Genomic DNA, 20,041 nt, shown 5'->3' on the forward strand with positions numbered 1-20,041 from the left:
TGGCTTTCCTTAAAATTCCATCACCTTTCTTACCTGTACAAATTTTAATGAATACTGCAATTTCATTTTTCAACCATTTATCTTTACTTTAAATAGACTTCAACAAAGTACATTGTATAAACAAACTCAGCTATTAAATGCACTAGAACAAAAATCTGGTGTAAAACTTCGGATAAAATTAATGGAGTATAATGTGAAAATTTATCTTAAGAAAAAAAAAAAACAAGTTAAGGCCCTCTCAGATCCTGATTATTTCAGTAAGAAAAAAACTGATCAGCAAAGGTTTACACCTTTATAAAATAACATGAAAATATTAAAAAGATATTATTTATTAGAATCTAATGTCTATTAAAAAATGTATACCTTTTCCTGCTTTGCATGTGCTTGCTGATGCCCTGTCAACATAGGTGGTTTCTTCTCACAAGCATGTGGATCCTAGAAATGTTTAAGAAACTTTATAAGAAAATATATAGCTCAAAAGAATTTACATTAAAATATATCATAATGTATTTTGATCCACTTTGATTTTTTTAAGGTCGTGTCAAATATCTTTTATTATTTACATTTATATTAAATGAAGTAGCACGCATCTCATTCTATACATCATAACATTACAATCACAGATTTGCAGACTTACAGATGCAGGTCTATCTTGGGCTGGCTTTTTTGGCGGTTCCTCCTGTTTTAGACTTCTGACACGGTCCCTCTCTTTCTTCGTCTTCAACTTTTTCTTCTTTTTAGTAGGCTGTTAACAAACATTGCAATAATAAAACACATGTTCGTTACTTTAACAATTAATTGAAGTAAAAAATGATTCATAAGGAATAGATATTAGAATCTTTATAGCGTAATACATGAATCGTAATATCCAGATTTGATCTTAATTATTATAAGTTTTTATATATCATAGGATTAGGTCACAAATAGTCAATAAAACACTGTATCAAGCCTAGACATAAACATCCTTTTTTTTTTTTGCAACACACACAATTATAACTGACAAGAAAAAAAATATTCAAAACTTCAAACCAAAGCCACTTTCTTCTTCTACAGTTTAAGTTTATATTAAAAAATAGTTAAATAAACATAAATAATGATAAAGAAAAAAAAATGACAAAACCATGTGAAGGGATTTGGTAAGTTAATTATTATTGATTAATTTCAATTTTTTAGTATTATTATTATTATCCAAGGTAAGCAACATGTCTCAGTTGTCAGTGGTTAACAGTCTCAAAATTCTTATTGCGACACTTTTGTCATGTGACTTCCTACCTGCCAATCAAATGGCATGACCCGAATACAGGGTCGTGAATGAGGTCGAGTTGGCTGTGTAAAAAAGTAATAAAAAGTTGCTGCTCAAGTGAGATTAAATAAGCTTGAGGAAAAATAATATGCATCTAACAGTCTTCAGGATGAAAGTAATGCCCAAATTTGGATACATCTTAAATTTTCATTGATCTGAGTGGATTTTAATATTTTACCATGATTAAGATTATGTTATACATAATTTAGGAATATTGATGCAGTACTGATCAACAAAGTATTCAGTAAAACCTATCACTATCTTGAGGGCGAAAATGAAAATTTTCATTCATTGCAAGTTTTCATACCGGATGCTTTAGACTGGCTAATAAAACTACAGAAATATGTCAGGTAGATAATCAGAAGTGAAAAACATTAGTGTCAAATAAAAAAAAAAAAAGAAAAGAAATAAAATGAGGTATTTAAAAAAAAAAAAATTGAATACCAATATAAATTTTCTGATTCAAAAAAGCACTCACCAATTAATATTGTCCACAGATGATTGATTGAAATGAAATGATTTTAAAAAATTTATGTCAGACTGAGATATAATTTTTTTTAATGTAAAAATTAATTTATGCAGATTTTATCCTTTTATCGACAGTTATATGGTTAAAAAACATAAGTCAGGATTGTAAATAATACTGTATTTTCATGCAATTGAAAACATATAGGTTCATGCAGTTTAAGGATAATATTACATGTACTGGTGAATTAAACTCATAAATCTTGTCTAAAATGTTAGAGGAATATATACAGAGTTTAACTAGTAGTTATGCATTATAAGCTCTTATAAGGGCTGATAAAAAATGAAATTATAAAAATGTGCTGTACAGTACAAGTATTAAGAAAATGTATTTAATATAACTTCTTGAAGAGGGTTTCCAATAAAAATTTAGACAGTTAAAAAATGCTATTTGCAGAGGAATGAATATTTGCTCTAAAATGCATTGCATAGTACATACATTCTGTTCCTGTCAAAGTGGGAAATAAAAAGACAAGAAAAATGATTATTACAAATTATTCCTTTAAATTACCCTTCAAAAACATTTAAGTTCTATCAATAATTCATATAATATCATATAAAGGTGATATGAAGACTTACTCTGGAGGCGTTGAATTGTAGATGGACTGGTGGTCCATCAGATACTGAACTGTCTGATCCCCCATCACTTCAAAATAAACACTCATTTTAGAAAACATTACACACTTTATTTCATGTCTCTGGGATTTATAAAACTATCCAGGATCCTAAGAAAAGCTGAATATATATTATGTGCTGAAAGAGGAAGATATAATTATGGTCAATGTCTAAAAAACAATTACAATTAAATAATATGCCTATGCATAGCTCAAAAAGATAACACAATAACAGAATTCCTACAGCTCTGCACAGTTACAGAGTAGGGATGCGCGATTTTATCGGTATACTGGTATGTCATGATTTTTTATTGAGTGATACGTATTGTGATACGGAGACTAAAGTACTGGTATTTGGTACATAACTATAAATTCTGGAAATTATTCATTTATTTGTTCAAACTATTGAATGACAATTAAAGAAAGTGTAAAAAATATTGAAAACAATTAAATAACGGCATTCAAACATGTTTATATTAAATAAATAAAAATTTAAAAAGTAAAGTCAGGTTTTTAGAGCATATTTTTAAGAAATATTAAGGAAATTCATTTGAAATTGTAGTAAAAATTGTGTGTAAAAATATTAAGATTTATCGTGATATTTTTGGGAAAAAATCATGATATATCACGATAAGAAATTTTTGCTGATACCCATCCCCATTACAGAGTTCCTACAGCTCTAGCCTATTTGTGCCCCTATTCCTCTGTACCCTGTCATTTCTGCACATGTATAGAGCTCCTAAGAATCTAGCCTAATTTTGTCTTTGTCCCTCTGTTTCCTGAGCTTATTTAAGCTCCTACCTTGACTCTACATCTGAGGAGTAGTCACTAAGGTTGATGTCGTTGATGTCTGTCGTAGTTGTTGTTGAGATTCTCTGGAGTTTAACCATTATCTCCCATTTCAAGCGCTCCTCAAGTTCAAGAAGAATATTGCAGGTCTACAAAATATTCATAGAACATGAATATGTCTGCAGTTTATTTTGGCTACCAAATATTTTTCTTTCATCAAATGACCATAACAACATGACTACCTCACTAACAGAAATACTACAAATACAATTAGCAGATTGGTTTGTTCATAATCCTATAACTAACAGAAATCCTTGGAAAATGCGACAAAGCTGATCTCATTCTGAAAACCACATGTAAAGTTTTTCTACAGTATTTAGAAGTACATGTTTCTCATAATATTGAAAATAAATAGTACATGTGTATTTCAAAATCAAAGCACAAGTCTGAAGGTCACAGCCATTTTTCCCCCCTCATACATACATACAAAATCATGCCTGCGCATATATATGTTTGTAATGTGGGTAACATCTGTTCATGCACATGCAAATTTCATAGTTCCATTATCATCATATCATGATACAAATCTTTAAAACAAAATTTCAAAAGGAAAAAAAAATCAGAGAGGCAAACAAGACTACAATGTCAGACTTGTTTCTCAAAGCTGGTGCTTACTGTGTTTGCTTGTTTAAATGGTGGCTAAACTCTAATGCACTTGATATAATTACCATTATTTATGTATTTCCTCAAATTTTCACACCAACATCATGTAGGCAAGCATTTCAAAGTGAAATCTGAGTTAGTACACAACATATTCAAACATCATTACCCAGGTAATGTTGAACCTTATCATATAACCTTGAACTATTTTAATGGTGGCAAAATTCACGAAATATTAGATATGAAAACATGGTATATCTTGTTAGTGTTTTATTATTGTTTAGTTTCTTACTTTAGTGTTATCTGGATCACAATAGTCTAGTAATGTATCACAGAAATGGTATCCTAATGCCTCAAAGTCAGCCATACTGAAGTGGTAACCTTTCTTTTTGCCCATCGTGGATCCACAAAATGTGGCCTAGAGAGTAACCATATCTCACATCATCAGCATAGGGAAAAATATGTGTACATGAGTAAAACTTGTCTTATCTGGACACCATTGGTTCCAAAGAAACTGGCCAGATTAGACAACATTTAAAACATCGAAATTTAATGAAAGGGACTAAAAATTAACATCATAATAGGCAAGACTTCAGAATACACAACATCTGGAATAAACAAGATTTACTATATTTTCTAATAATTCTTCCCAATTTAGAACTTTTGAAATAAGAGAGAAAATCTATTAGAAATCTTAACAAATTATGCGTAACTGACCTCCATTGTATAACTGTTCATGATGCCCATGTTCCACATGACAATTCTGCCTGTGCCTTCCTTACTTTTCTGTACTTTGAACTTGCAGGATTCAAACTTGAACTGTGATAATGAACAAAACCTTTTCAAGAAATGCAAATAATAAAAAAATAAATATACCTGTAACTGAATTGCTATCCTACATCTCAGTACTCTTTATCAAGTTAAGAACTCTGCATGACTCCTTCTAATATTTACATGGCAAACAGTCAAAATATCACAATTAAATAATTTTAAATAAATTATCTCTTCTCAAGTCATCACTGTAAATGTCCTTTTTGTGTATAAATTTGATTTTAATTATTTTCATGGTAACCAATATACAAAAAATATAGATTCTGCAAATAATGTGCTAACAACTACAAAAAATATGATCATATACAGTAAAACCTGTCTAATCCTAATCTAACTGGGAGACAGATTTTGTGTCAGAATGGACAGGGTGTCAGATTACACAGTTTAAAGTAAAACAGAAGGTCAGAATTCACAGTGAAACAGATTGCACAGGTGTTGAATTAAACAGTTTTCACTGTACTAAATTAAACACTGTCTTGTATTATCATGCAATCTCACAATGATGATAACTTTCAGGGATCTTAACAAATAAATTAAACCTGAAAGAAATTAAAAGACCTTTGCAGCATTTTTTTGTGTGAAGTAATATGTATGTTCTTGGCTGTAACAACAACATACTTTGTCAGGAGCATTCTTGTTGAGCATGAGTGGAAACACCCTCTCCTTCAGCCTTTTCTCTGCATTGTGTCTATTCTCACAGCCATATATAAACACATTTTGTTTTCTACTGTGTCCATGTAAATCACAGTACACAATTATCTCCCTTTCCTGCAACAACCTGCAAAGAAAAAAAATAATATCTTAAATTTAATAAGTAAAATAAATTAAAAATTCTAACTTTATAAGGAATGTTATACAGAAGTATACAAGAACAGGACTTACAAATAAGTCTTTGAATAAAGAAAAGTATGGATTTCAATTCTCTATTCATATTTTCTTAAATTCCTAAAATTTGTCAATAGAAGTTCAGTTGTCCTTACTTTCTGATCATGTTTTTGGTATGCCACACTGAGGGGTAGGAGTCCTTGAGCACCGTTTTGTAGTTTCTATTGAGATCCCTCCCTGCTAGAGAGCACCTATAGTTACCCACTATCACTCCATCAGGGTTCAACATTGGCACAATTTTAAAAATAAAAGTATCACGAAGCAGCTGAAAGTAAAAGGAAATCAATCTTAAATGTTGTCTTATCATATGCAGAGTTTTTTTTCAGACAGAGGTGTAAAAAGTATAAGCTATGTGTCTATGTGATCCAACAGAGTATAGACACCTTTACAAGAGCTAAAGATCTCTACAGATTTGGTAAGATATTGGTAGATTTTGAATTTTGCTTTGCTTCAACCACCCAGGATTAGACCGAGTTCAGATATTCAGGCCATAAAACAACACAGAATTACCCACCACTGAAAAGTGTGGTATGTAGTGTCCAACAATTTTTGCTCAGTACTGAGGAACAGTAGACAGTAGTTTACCTTCGCATCAGCAGAATTTCCTGTCAGGTAGTCAAGGAAGCCCTTCATCATCCAGCTAGAGTTACACTCCCCTGGATGTACCCTGGACGTGATCACAACAGCCTTCTTGTGCTGCAGAAACAGTGAGAATTGAAAACATTTTTATTTAATTTACTCTTGACATTAATTAAATGTCAAAATATTTAATACATTTTTTCTAACACCACAAACAATTTCGAATTTCATGGATATATGTCTAAATGCGTTGGATGTACTTAACACTTTTTCTTTATGTATTTCAACCTCAACATCTCTAATCCTTGAATTTCTTTAAGTTTTTTTTCTTGGCCCTATTGAGTAAGAGTTAGTGAGGTAAGCCTAGGGTTCAGTTTAACTAACCTTCATGTCCTCTGGGTTCTGTGTGGGGGAGGTGATACTGAGTAGGTAGACTAGATTCCCCGCCAGTGTCCGACAAAGAACTCTCTGTTTACAGATCTTACTCTTCACTGGATCATTATTGAGGTCCAGAAGATAGTCCTGTAAAGTTATAAAAGAAATCAAATGATCTGATGTCATCCAACCATGAGAACAGACTTCATTGCAAGATAATCTAATGGGTATTTCTCAGGTGTGATAATTTCAAAATTTGACAAATCAATACTTTCTGTCTATGAAGCAATGAATATCCAATCTAATACTGTAGGTATGCAGTAAAACTCTGTTTAATATAAGGAAGTCCCTGGGATCAAAATTTCATTGAGATTCTTTACATCTGTACAAGAAGCATATTGAAAAGTCCTTGTCGGGATTGGTAAAAAATACCCCGGATTTTCTCGTAAGCGAGTACTTTATAACCAAGTTTTATTGTAGACCTAATTACGCCATACCTGGAGGTCTGTATAGGTGTATGGGAAGCAGTGAGCAAAGTATACAGTGTCATGGTTGTGTTCAAACTTCACAGTCCACGTCAGAGAGTAGAAAGACTTGTCACATTTAGACGTTGAATACCTATACAAAAACAGAAACTACTTAGTTCAGATACTCATTATATAAATTTTACTGACAATATATGGGTATACACACAGCCATGAATTAAAGCTCTGCAAAAATCAAAAAAATTGTATCATTTCTATATCCATATCTGCAGAATAGAACAATTTTTTATGTCAACACAACACAAAGTATTTTCCCAAAGCCAACAATATGCCTTTTCTCTATTTTAATCCTCTGAAAGCTGTATAAGTAACATTAACACTCCAATATTTTAAAAAAAAATTTAGATGAACAACTTGCATTAGCACTGAGTCAAACAAAGCATTTGGACAAGAGCCTATAAAATAATGCTAGCCAATACTATGTCATCAATCCTTCTCCATATAAGCACATTAAACTATTCCTTTTCAAACCAATGCTCAAAATCATTTGGACAAAATTATCGCTTCTTTAAGTATATGTGTGTATTTAAAAGTTTAAAAGTTTTTACCAAATTCAACAAATAATATAACCTTTACTGTCAAACTGTAACTTTAAACTTGAATTTAAAATATACCGGTAAGTGCAAGAACATTTCTTAAAAGTGCCTAAAAATGAAATATTTAAAAAGAAAATTGCATCTTAAAGTATTTTTGTTCAGAATACAACAATTATACCCATGACTGACTATAGCTCTATTGACATTTAGAAGGTGCACAACATACCTGTTGATAGTGCCAGATAAACTGTATATATACATGTAGATTTGATAATATCTGAATCTATTCTTATTACCAAATGATTGTTTTAATATCTAGTTCTACTAACAATTTAATATTTGAATATCTGCATTTTGTTTATACAATGTAATGACATCATTGCAGAATATTAATCAATTACGTAAATGTCTTAGAAAACATATTGTGATCAATCTCCAAACAGAATCACAGGAATGATTTTCAAGGTTACTGTGTACAGGGTTATTTTCGCCTCTGTGTTATTTTCGCTCTTTCACACTTGTAAATAATTTTGCCCCATTTTAAATTTGCCCAGTCACAGTTCTGTTTAAGGAAATATACTGTCTTCTTTGAATTCATCCCATCTTAAATTTTCCCACTTGTGTCTAAGGGCGGAAGATAACAAATATAACGGAGGCGAAAATTTCCCTGTATAAAGTATTTGTTTGCTCATTAATGTATATTTTATTATCTTGATGTACAGTAGGAATTAAGCCTTTATCATTCTATAACGTACAAATTCTAATCATCCGTACTCCTGTAGACCAAAGCTGTCTTACCTGAGATTATTTTTATAGTACTTGATGTCACTTCCACCTCTCACCCATCCAATCTTCTTTTGTTGAGCATTTTTCTCACTGTATATTAATGGTTTCATTCCATTATTGTACAGACTATCAGACTGAAAAAGACAAGACAAATTCTCTTTTTTAAACATTCAAATTAGTAAAAAAAAAAAAATCATCGTATAATGAAAACAAATTAAAAAACTAGAAATACGAGTGACTCAGGTGACCTGAAAACTAGACAACTGAAAGAAATTACCCACTTATATATTATTCTTTTGAATCAATACCTTCATGAAGTTGACGATGGTGAAGCGATATGTTTTGTTGGCCCTAGTGTTAGATACCCTGAAGTAGAACCATTGTGTATGCTTGTTTGTGTAGAGGTCGTATCTCAACCACAACTCATAATCAGTGGAATTACTGAAAAAAAACAAAGTCAACTTATAACTATATATCTCAGTCATTACACAGGTAATACATTATCTAAAATACTATATCCATATATTATGTTGAAATGAGTTGGAAGTCCCAACCACTTTTACTTATGTTTAACCTCAATGTCTCAAATCCTCAGATATCTTATGATTAGATCTTTTTCTCAACCCTACTGCATTCAAAATAACAAGGTTTGACTGTATGCATTTTCCTTCTATCTCATTTCATACATAAAATGGAACCTCAACATTTCATTTTAGAATTGTAATTAACATAGTGTAAATTGTTTACTGCTGCTTGAAATTAATATTTCAGAATAGTCTGACAATTATTGTATTCTTACACTTGAACAGCTTTGGCAAGATTTCCACTTTCAAACCGAGATTCAAATATTAGAGTTTCATCCTCCTCAGATTCGAGGTCAATATTGCACTTCTGAGGTCCAGAGCGAAGTCCTCCTACACGGGACCTCACAAACTGAAAGATAACATAACAAATTAACATTACAAATTAATCACAGTGTACTGACTACCTCACTTTAAGGGTTTAAAACATAGACCTCCTTCATATGACTTGAACACTTTAAAATAAATGCAGATTTGTCTAATCTAGTTTATCATATTCTTCAGAAATTTGATTTTCTTAAATGTTAACATTTAGAATTATACTTTGTTAAAATAGCCTAGCTAGTTTAAACTTCAGCCATTGAGATATTAAAAAGACTATGGCTAAAATTTTCCAAGTATACAGTAACTTCATAATCACAACAATACATGTAGTACATACGCATTTTTTAAAATTATTATAAATAAAAGATATTTTAAGTCAATAAACGCTCTCAGACTGAAAGAAAATTTTACTTTCTAATTTGTAAACTTGTCAAAAGAAAACTGAATTACAGTGGTTCCAAATGGGGATATTAAAAAAAATGGAAAACTGAACAAAATAATGAATGAAGTCATATACCTCCTCTTCTTGGCCTGGGCTAGGTGACTGTTATGATAAAAATTCTACTTATATGTGGAGCTATAACCACCATAGCTGAATTCATTATACATTGTATGTTATAATGTAAAATTCACATTCACAAAATGTGCCTCTTTATTCAAATTTCATATTTTAAGATCAACAAAATGTCTTTAATAGTTTTTCTTTTGTTTCATTTTAAAGAATTTCATGGTTTTTTGTCTTGACTTAACATTGACTATTTCTTCTGTATTAAATAATGTCACAGAAATTTTTTTTAAAAAATTAAAAATTCCAAAAAAATTTCAAACACCAAATATATCAAATATATTATTTCAACTTCATCTTTTTCTAAAGTAAAACTGGCCTTTTTTACCCCTAATCTCCTAAATAAACTAACTAAACAGAACCCAACATTGAATAAACTTTACCTTCAAAGGTTGGGAAACACTCTCTGTAAACTGGCACAGTAACAAAAATACTAATGTATATTGAAGTTAATTTTTGTCTTGCTATACCATTACTTTATCATTGGCACATTAAATTTCAGCATTACAATGCATCAACAAGTGTACGGGTACTTACAAATGTGGAACGGGGTTCATACATAAACACCAGGCGGCCTCCATTTTCTTCTCCCCGTACCATTGGTGTTTTCTCACAACCAGCTGCAATTATCACCATGTACATTTGAAAATGTGTCTCTACATATATAAACCTAATACATGTACATAACAAACCAATTGTCAGATCTTATATTCTAGACAGATGATCTTGTACTCGAATCATAAAACTCAATCATATAACACATATAATGGTTACTGAATAGCATTTGAGTATGTTTATAACTTTCCCTTCCCCAATTTAACACACACTTACATGTATATATGCTCTCATATATTTTCAGACACCCTTTAAATGATCCCCTCCCCCATAACAGTGTTTTTACCCCTCCCCTTTTTCCCCCAACTCACACTTTATTGCTATAAATTATTAATTTCATTGACTCACTTGGTTTATAAAATAACTCAGGTTCTGGTGGCAGGTATCTTATGTGTTTGACTTTCTCATCCAGGACTTGAATATCTGCTGGCCTGGAATAAAATAGGACAAGATTGGACAACCAAAATTTCTAAATTATGAATTAAAAGGGGATTTCTTTCAAAAAGTTTTCAGTGATTGAGGATCATGCATTATAAGAAAATTGCAGAAAATGAAAAATCTATGCTTAAGGGTTAAATTTATTTCCCAGCTTGTTTTGCTAGTTTGCTATCAGAATTCAACAAAAAGTTATCAGTGTAATTTGGACTTCAAGGCTTGAGAAAAGTAAAAAGGTTTGGATAAGATCCAGAGCAAATAAATGTACATGTATTTATTTAAGGAAATGGATTGTTAGCCTTATTGCATGTTGTACATGTATTTCCAAACACCAGGCTTCCCTATTTGGCATTTTTCAAAAATATATACTTTAATATATACAAGAGGCCCAAGGGCCTTAACGGTCACCTGAGTATGATAAAACAATTTCAAGGACGCATAGAGTATAAAATGAACTAAAAGGTGAAGCTTTGTTGCCCAAAAGCAAGAAAAATAGGGTGATCATGATCAACAAAATAATTGGTCTTAATATTCATTAACAGTTCATAAATTAGGTTCTAATCTGTTCCCCATTTATCACTATCACTATACAGTATATTAACAAATTATCAATGCTTCTGTACTATTTTAATCCTTTGTTGAAATCTCTTACATTGGCATCTCTTGGTCTTTGATGAATATTTAATAAGACAAGTTATTTTTGTCTCATTTTTATTTATCTACTACTTACAAATCTATCTGATCATTAAAACTATGAAAGTACTTTTTGTATTATACAATAAAAGTTTTTGCATAATTCTCTATTTACCTTTCAAGTACATTATTTACAGTGATAAATTATCAAAAGTAAATGGCAAAGGGGAATAACTCCTCTCAGTAGAATACAAACTAATAGAGCCCTGGCCAGGACCAGAACACTTGACCAAATGGTCCAGATGTTCAAAAATCTGGTAAAAATTCCCTTCCTTATAAAAACTTTTACTCTGTTTGCCTCAGATATGCCCAGGTGCGGAGAAGATTTTAAAAATAAATAATGCATTTTTACTACAGATTCACTATATTATCAATAGAGCCCCCCCCCCCCCCCCCCCAAAACACCAGAGCTTCTGACCCTGGGACCATATGTTTGCTCATCATCACTTTGTTTATCTGCTTAACACTAAGGAGCAAACAGGATTATTTAATAGAATTAATGCATTTGCTCTAAATTATTAAGAGCCCCACCCTCACACCAGCACATCTGACCCAGAGGTCATGAAATTCACTACTCTGGAAGAAGCACACTTGCTCATCATAACTATACACTTAGCTTCTTTGCTTTTTTAACCAGAAGAAGAAAAGAATATTTTCAAAGAAATTTTGCTTTTTCACTTTATAATCAATAGAAGCCCCCCCCCCCCACCAGAACCCTTAAACCTGGGGTCATAAAATTCACAATTTTGGAAGAGGCATCCTTGTGTATCATGACAATGTACTTAAGCCTGTTTAAGCAATACCCAGGGGCAGAGAAGAAGATTTTCAAAGAAATAATTCACCTTCACTATAGGATCTATATAACCCCGCCCTAGCACCAGAACTCCTGTCCCCGGGGCCATGAATTTCACAATTTTGGAAGAGGCATCCTTGATTATCATAACAATGTACTTAGTTTGTTTAAATAATACCCAGGTGCAGAGAAAAAGATTTTTAAAGAATTAAAACATTTTCACTTTATAATCAATAGAGCCCCGCCCTAACACCAGAACCCCTGATCCAGGGGCCACGAATTTCACAATTTTGAAAGAGGCACTCTTGCTCATCATAACTATGTATTTAATGTGTTTCAATAATACCCAGGAGTAGAGAAGAAGATTTTCAAAGGATTAATGCATTTTCACTATATAATCAATAGAGCCCCACCCTAACACCAGAACCCCTGACCCAGGGGCCATGAAATTCACAATTTTGGAAGAGGCACTCTTGCTCATCATAACTATGTACTTAGTTACTGATTTTAATACCCAGGAGTAGAGAAAAAGATTTTCAAAGGATTAATGCATTTTCACTATATAATCAATAGAGCCCCGCCCTAACACCAGAACCCCTGACCCAGGGGCCATGAATTTCACAATTTTGGAAGAGGCACTCTTGCTCATCCTAACTACGTACTTAGTTAGTTTATTTAATACCCAGGAGCAGAGAAGAAGATTTTAAATGAATTAATGCATTTTCACTATATAATCAATAGAGCCCCACCCTAACACCAGAACCCCTGCCCCTGGGGCCATGAATTTCACAATTTTGGTAGAGGTACTCTTACTCATCATTACTATATACTTAGTTAGTTTATTTAATACCCAGGAGCAGAGAAGAAGATTTCCAAAGAACTAATGCATTTTCACTATATAATCAATAAAGCCCCGCCCTAACACCAGAACCCCTGCCCCTGGGGCCATGAATTTCACAATTTTGGAAGAGTCACTCTTACTCATCATAACTATATACTTAGTTAGTTTATTTAATACCCAGGAGCATAGAAGAAGATTTTCAAAGAAATAATGCACTTTCACTATATGATCTATATAGCCCCGCCCTAGCACCAGAACCCCTGACCCTGGGGCCATGAATTTCACAATTTTGGTAGAGGACTCAATGCTTATCACAATGATGCCAACAGTTTGACTGCTTGATGTCCAGGAGTAAAGAAGAAGATTTTTAAAGATTGCATTAATTTTGGTGGTTTTAGCCCCACCCCTCAGGCCCCAGGGGGGCAGGGACCATGAAATTCACAATTTTTGTTCCCCTTCACCCATAGATGCTATATGCCAAATTTAGTTGAAATTGGTTGAGCGGTTTCAGAGAAGAAGCTAAAAATGTTCAAATGTTAACGCACATCGCACGACGCACGACGACGGACAAAAACGGATAGCAATAGGTCACCTGAGTGACTCAGGTGACCTAATTATCAGACACCCTTTAAATGATCCATTGTTCACAAGAACTGATAAAACAAGAATACACCAACATAAACCAGTCAAGTGTACCTTTGGTCTTGGACATTAACAAAGTCAACATTTAAATGCTGAACCAGTAGAACGGTGGTCAATATTCAGGTACTAATGCCTTTATCATAAGGCATTGTTTTAGACACTTTTACTTATTGATTGACAGATTGAGTTTATCAACTGAACATGGTTCTTCCATTAAGTCAAAGCCTCACCATCTAGCTGCCTGCTGGGGCCCAAGTTCTTTGGCAAGAGCATACAAGTTTCTAGGTTCTCGAAGCTTTGGGACCTAAAACAAATTTAAAATATTTCAAACAAATGATGTCTGTCAATTTCAAAGTTCTTAAAATGAATCAGTTCCATGTTTTTTTGGGGTCAACTTACCATTCCTTTTCCATCTTTATAGCTGTAGACAAGCTGAGTTGTGCGTAGAAGGTCTTCCTGTAGTTTATTGTCTGAAAAAAGTCCATAGTAAAATTATATAGCGACTGGTGTTATACATGAGGGGACAAGGGAGGGGGTCATCAGGACACTGTATCTCTAATGGCCTTGATTTTTAAAGTCTGAATTGTGTTCTGAAAGGTTTATTATTAACATTCATTATAATTTTCTATAGATGATTGACTCTCATGAAATTGACTAGCACAAAAATAATTCATCAGGTTTGACACTGAAAATTTGGCCACAAAAGATTTACTTTGATTTCTTCTACTTTTGGGACCATGCAACCAACCCTTTTGGCCAAAAGCCAAACACAGGACTTTTAACCTTTTTTCCTTAAACCTGAATTTCCATTTAGTTTCAAATTGATAAGAACTTGTGTTTCTGTTAAAGATCTAATACAATTTTTTTTTTCGGTTACTTCAAATGAGAGATGTTTGACTGATTTACTCAAACATGACAATCATGCAATTCAATACAATCCTATTTACTGCAACCAAGACACTTCAAAATTTTTAAAACAATCCTTGATGCCAAATCTCACGTGTCTTCAAATGACTGCAAATAAAAGCAGTCATGGCTCCTCTAATATCAGATATGCACACGTTACAGGGATTAAATTTCTAAAAGATAATCTGATTAAAGTCCTTAATAAAGAATACTTATCTACACAATAAATTCTACGCACATCACTTTAATCAGTCTACAAGTCTTAGACATCATGCTCTCTATGCTTTTGTTGTAGTGGCTGCAATGTGATCTAACGAAAACGCAAACCTTTCATTCAACTGACAATCTCGAAGCATCAACCATTGGAAACAAAACAATTAGAAGCTAGACTTTTGATCAAAGTATGTCATGTAACATTTGAAGATATCCAATATATGACTATAAAAATAAAATAAATCCTAAAAAATTCTTGAATGTTGGTCTTCAGGTAAATTGATTCAAAGTTTCATCTGGCAAATTATTGAAATGGTGTGAATTAAGACCTTAATTTGTCACTGCAATCATTTCTGATAAGTAGAAATTCCAAATAAAACAAGTGTTTTGAATAAATAAAATATTAATATCTCAAATTTTATTTATATTTTATCACTTTTCCATTTCATTTAATTTTCCATTTCATATGAAAAAACAATTTACTGAAATTTTCAGTCTTAAAATATAACTGATCAGTTGAAATTTCCTGTTCAGTGATTCACTCAAACACTGGTCTTTATCCAAATAAAAAAAAAAGAGACAAATTTTACACTTTTCCATCGATTCTTGATTTAAAATGAAAAGCAAACACTGCCAACTGATAAATAATTCTGATGGAAAACTCTATTTAAAATTCTGAATGCCAGTGAGCTTGTTGACACTCTATATCAATTTCTTTTTTCCATTTGAAGGAGAAATTCTATAATTATACAAACACGATATATTATTCATAGATGGGAACTAAGCGAAGTACCTCACATAGAAGGCAAAGGGCCAATAAAGAAGGGGGTGTTTCAGCCATTTGAAAACTTGCTCTTTTTTCTGGGAAGGGGGGGGGGGGGGTTGGAGGACACTTTGTTTCAAAAGTGATCTGTTTAGCTGTTTGTCCAGTGGTTTCCAAATTATATTTGGAAATAGTGAAGCAGAAGTTTATGAATTGAACTTTTCCATAATACACACAAATGGTCCGAAGTAAAGTCTGTCTATGGCTGAAGAAAAATTTCAAGATTTAGAGAGTTACTGAAGAGGACTATATATGTACAAGAACCAAAATTACATTGAAAACCAAACCATTTAATCTAAGGTCCACAATTACTACACAAAAAGGAGGAAAACAAATACCCTGGTACTATATTTATTTGTAGTTTGATTCAATATGACTTCTTATTTCAAACTGTCCACTTGACTTGAAATTTAAAATACACACAAATGTACACATTATAAGTCACCTTACTCTTGGGTAACAACATAAGCACATTCAATGGACAAACACCACTCCCCTGCCAATAAGCTGAGGATTTTAACAGTGGTCATTATCAAAGGCAAATGTTATTTCAACTGAAATAAGAAAGTTCTTATAAATCTAACCTTTATTAAATGAAGTTAATCTTTTCAGCCCTTGAAAAACTAACTCATGTAGTACTGACCATGCAGTACTAAGATTATATGATCAAGTTTTCTCTTAAGGTCAATGAAATTTTTTATTGACCCCATCTTCCAAAATATTATGCCAACATTACATTTAAGTTAAAAACAAGATTGAAGCTTGACACTTTACCTGCATTTTTGAAGAAATCAAAATGATCTAGAATTTCCGAGGAATCTAAAAACTGCCATAACATGAAATAATTATCCTCATCCTCGGAACTATTGGTATTAATATTATTCTCCTCCTTGCCTCTAGGTCTGGACCCAGGTAGACTTTCCAAAGTCTCTTTCTTTTCTTTCATGGAAAATATGTCGTTTTTGTACATTTTTCTCTGAGTCACCTAAAATTCAACTGTTTTCCTTCCACTTCTGCAAACTCAGTTCTCATCCATTTAGAAGCTTTGATTCTCTGAGTAACTTTGGACTTATAGATCTATTTCAATGCTAACATTGGTAATGGTGTATATAAATCACTCCTCAAATACTTATTCAGATAAACATACGGTATATTTAAATTTCACATTTGTTGTCTACACAGAGAAATAAATCTTCCTTCAAAATCTGATATGTCAATAAATTACATATCTAATATCACTCAGTCCCAACCATGTTTGACTGAACTGGGGTGTAGTTTTCAGGCAAAGTATTGGTTTAAACAATGGGGTCATGTAATACAAGTCCCATCAGTACTCAGTTGCTACTGTATGTGTTTCCTCTCTAAGAATGTTTGGCATCGCAAGAGAAATTCTCTTCAATTGTGCATTGAAAAAACACAGGAAACTGTCCGTATTTTATTTGAAAATTATCTTCCTTTGGGATGGCCAGAGTTGTTCAATCTTATCACATTTTTATGGTAAACTATTATCTCATTTCTCATTTCACTTTCAAATAAGAATTAATAAAACCTCACCAAGGCCACCAGTAATTGAAAGGAGGTAATTTTATACCCCTGTTGATCAACTCCTAGTCGACGAAAAAGTGGTCTTTAAAATTTTTTTTCCTCCAAGAAACACACTGTAACTGTTTTGTCAATATGTAAAATAATCATTTACACCGGAAGAAAAGTTTTCAACTTCTGACAAATGATATGAAAATGGCACATAATGGATCAAACTAAAGGGTAATCAATAAAATCCACAAAGATAGTCTCCATAAATACCTTTCCAGCATTTACTTTCTTATTAAAGTCTAATAAACATGAATGAACATAACACTTATGGGACAGCCAGGCACCCAAAAAATTCTCATTATTTCTCCTACAAACCTTGTAATGGCAGAAAGGAAATAGGGACAAAATCCTTCGTTAAGAAGATGGAAAAAAAAAGTTTTAGAGACCACAACAAAAAAATACCACTATTACGCTAATTGTTATTATAAGTCTTAAAGAGCAAAAACAAGCTTTGGCATTAAATCCATGACGGTGGTTTTAATTCGCAAATCTCTCACAATCTTAATTCCAAATTAACAATCTCAAGGAAACAGACATTATGTATGATTCATGTGCAAACATTGCAAGGTCTTATAAAAAGGATCCAATTGGTCTGGTTGGCAACTACATTTTTTACATCCATGTAGCCATACAGCCATATAGAAAAAAAAAAAACTTAATCCAATTTTTAAAAGCTCTTAAATCGTCAATATATAAACTCATATTTGACAACGGAAGATGACAAATATACTCTTTCTCAATTTTGTCGCCTATGAATGCATTCAAGATTAAAAAAAAACCTCTTTAATCATGTTCAGCTACCAAATTCAGATTGGTTTGTATACACAGGTACATACAATAGAAAGTGAATTTATCACTCAATACCTCTAGATAATCACTATCTTGCTCGTAATGGGGATAATGCTAGGAACATAAAGCTGCCATTTAGCACGGCCAAACAGAAATTTAAACCTCTCCATATGTTCAAAATCTGCCAATTTTCTGTGTATACAGTACTTTATAACATAGATACATAAACTTTAATTTGAAATCTGTCAATACTTGGATAATTATCTTCTCAAAAAAAACCTACACTGATTAAAATGTCTTCTTTGCCCTGCTACAATGTACCTTATAATGCCATGGCAACAAACCTCTTTGGACAGGGGAAGATAAGATGTTAATAATTTATAAGCACTCTGCTTTGGTGAATGTTACTTTTTAAAAATTGCTAAAAATAATAATAGGACTTTTATTCCATTTATTAACTTCATATTTTTTTAAATTTAAAGTGAACCAGTGAAAATTTTAAGACTAGTCTATTACTTGTTATGAAATGAAGTACAAACTTCTATTTATGTCCTGCTCCGAGTTTTTCTAGTAAGAGTGGCTAAAATAGGGATTGCTTTAACATCTACTTGCATGGGTACACCATGTAAATGGCATGGGTTCACCATATCAATGTCATACTGAGCCAGTGGTATTAGACTGGTATTGCCTGTCTCTATCATACGATAAAGGCTGTATATAGTGCATATCAGACAGGCAAGGCCAGACTACCAGTGGTATATGGTACAGAAGAGATACAGTTGAACTTAGTATCTTGAACATTGATATCTCAAATACCATGGAAATTTATCATGTCAAATGAGTTTGTGGTACAAACTACTTTTTCTTTATGTATTTTAACATCAATATACAAATCCTTGAATATCTCAAAGTTTTCTTGGACCCATCAAGCTTGAGCTAATGAGGTTTGACTGTATTTTGATATACAGTAGCACTTAAATGCCTTAGCTGTTGTCCTTGCTCATCTGCATAAGAGATTGAATTTACCAGTAAACACTTTAAAGCATGATGTTCAGTAACTGTGTGACCACAAAAATCAGAAAGCATTGGCACTTCCATTTAAAGCACTTAGTGGTTTGGTCATAACTTTTAAAGAAAAATAATTGTAAACCAAAAATAAAAAGGATTCATTACAATAAAATGCTTAATGACACATATATGTGTAGCTAATTTTTGGAAGAAAGCCATCTGAAAGACATACATTAAAGTTTTGAAAGTTTTAAAAATATTTTTTGATCAATGCATTAAATTACATGTATGTTTAAATGCAGAGTCCATGACTTCATCATATACAAAAATAGAATAAAATAAAAATCAGAAACTCAAAGTTATTTTTGGAACCATTTGTGGGGTCTCCACTTGCATGCAGTTGAATCTATATACATAAAATTATGAAATGATTTTTACAGAAATGAAATAAGTCTAGCTACTTCGAATTCTGCTTTAGAATATCAAAACTGCATTGGAGGTGCAAACAAATGCTACAAAAGCATTCAAGTATGTCTAACACTCAGTAGAAAACTTACAGGTAAATTTTTTACATTTCATTTCTGTACCTTACATAGCAGCTGTGTATATAACCAAACTGATATAAAGACATACAGTACATATATAACTTACAGAAAAAAAGTTTATTAATTAAGAAAGAATGATGAATGTGAAAGTGTCTGTTTTCAAGATAAATTGCACAAAAAAAGCCAAAAACAAAAAAAACAATAGAGCTACATTAGTAACTACATGAGCTTGGCCTTATTAAAGGCA

General features: G+C 32.2%; 1 protein-coding gene across 2 annotated transcripts in view; it reads right to left on the reverse strand.

The window, feature by feature from the left end:
* Nucleotides 1–20,041, reverse strand: part of LOC133183807 (uncharacterized) — a 59,118-nt gene that overhangs the window by 22,830 nt on the left and 16,247 nt on the right. For both annotated transcript variants that reach the window (XM_061318720.1, XM_061318713.1), the window contains 22 exons: nucleotides 14,317–14,387; nucleotides 14,148–14,221; nucleotides 10,862–10,944; nucleotides 10,436–10,518; nucleotides 10,282–10,311; nucleotides 9,851–9,877; nucleotides 9,228–9,361; nucleotides 8,737–8,869; nucleotides 8,441–8,562; nucleotides 7,869–7,889; nucleotides 7,059–7,179; nucleotides 6,571–6,708; nucleotides 6,193–6,303; nucleotides 5,703–5,872; nucleotides 5,341–5,500; nucleotides 4,609–4,710; nucleotides 4,184–4,309; nucleotides 3,244–3,380; nucleotides 2,408–2,474; nucleotides 1,273–1,326; nucleotides 638–745; nucleotides 364–435 (listed from right to left, as the gene is read on the reverse strand). In XM_061318720.1, coding sequence (XP_061174704.1) covers nucleotides 364–435; nucleotides 638–745; nucleotides 1,273–1,326; nucleotides 2,408–2,474; nucleotides 3,244–3,380; nucleotides 4,184–4,309; nucleotides 4,609–4,710; nucleotides 5,341–5,500; nucleotides 5,703–5,872; nucleotides 6,193–6,303; nucleotides 6,571–6,708; nucleotides 7,059–7,179; nucleotides 7,869–7,889; nucleotides 8,441–8,562; nucleotides 8,737–8,869; nucleotides 9,228–9,361; nucleotides 9,851–9,877; nucleotides 10,282–10,311; nucleotides 10,436–10,518; nucleotides 10,862–10,944; nucleotides 14,148–14,221; nucleotides 14,317–14,387 — 2,144 coding nt within the window. The remainder of the gene's footprint in view (nucleotides 1–363; nucleotides 436–637; nucleotides 746–1,272; nucleotides 1,327–2,407; nucleotides 2,475–3,243; nucleotides 3,381–4,183; nucleotides 4,310–4,608; nucleotides 4,711–5,340; nucleotides 5,501–5,702; nucleotides 5,873–6,192; nucleotides 6,304–6,570; nucleotides 6,709–7,058; nucleotides 7,180–7,868; nucleotides 7,890–8,440; nucleotides 8,563–8,736; nucleotides 8,870–9,227; nucleotides 9,362–9,850; nucleotides 9,878–10,281; nucleotides 10,312–10,435; nucleotides 10,519–10,861; nucleotides 10,945–14,147; nucleotides 14,222–14,316; nucleotides 14,388–20,041) is intronic.

The sequence above is a fragment of the Saccostrea echinata genome, unplaced genomic scaffold (genome assembly GCF_033153115.1).
Source record: "Saccostrea echinata isolate AGI-Se365-2 ecotype Australia unplaced genomic scaffold, CSIRO_AGI_Sech_v1 ptg000001l, whole genome shotgun sequence".
Taxonomy (NCBI): Eukaryota; Metazoa; Mollusca; class Bivalvia; order Ostreida; family Ostreidae; genus Saccostrea; species Saccostrea echinata.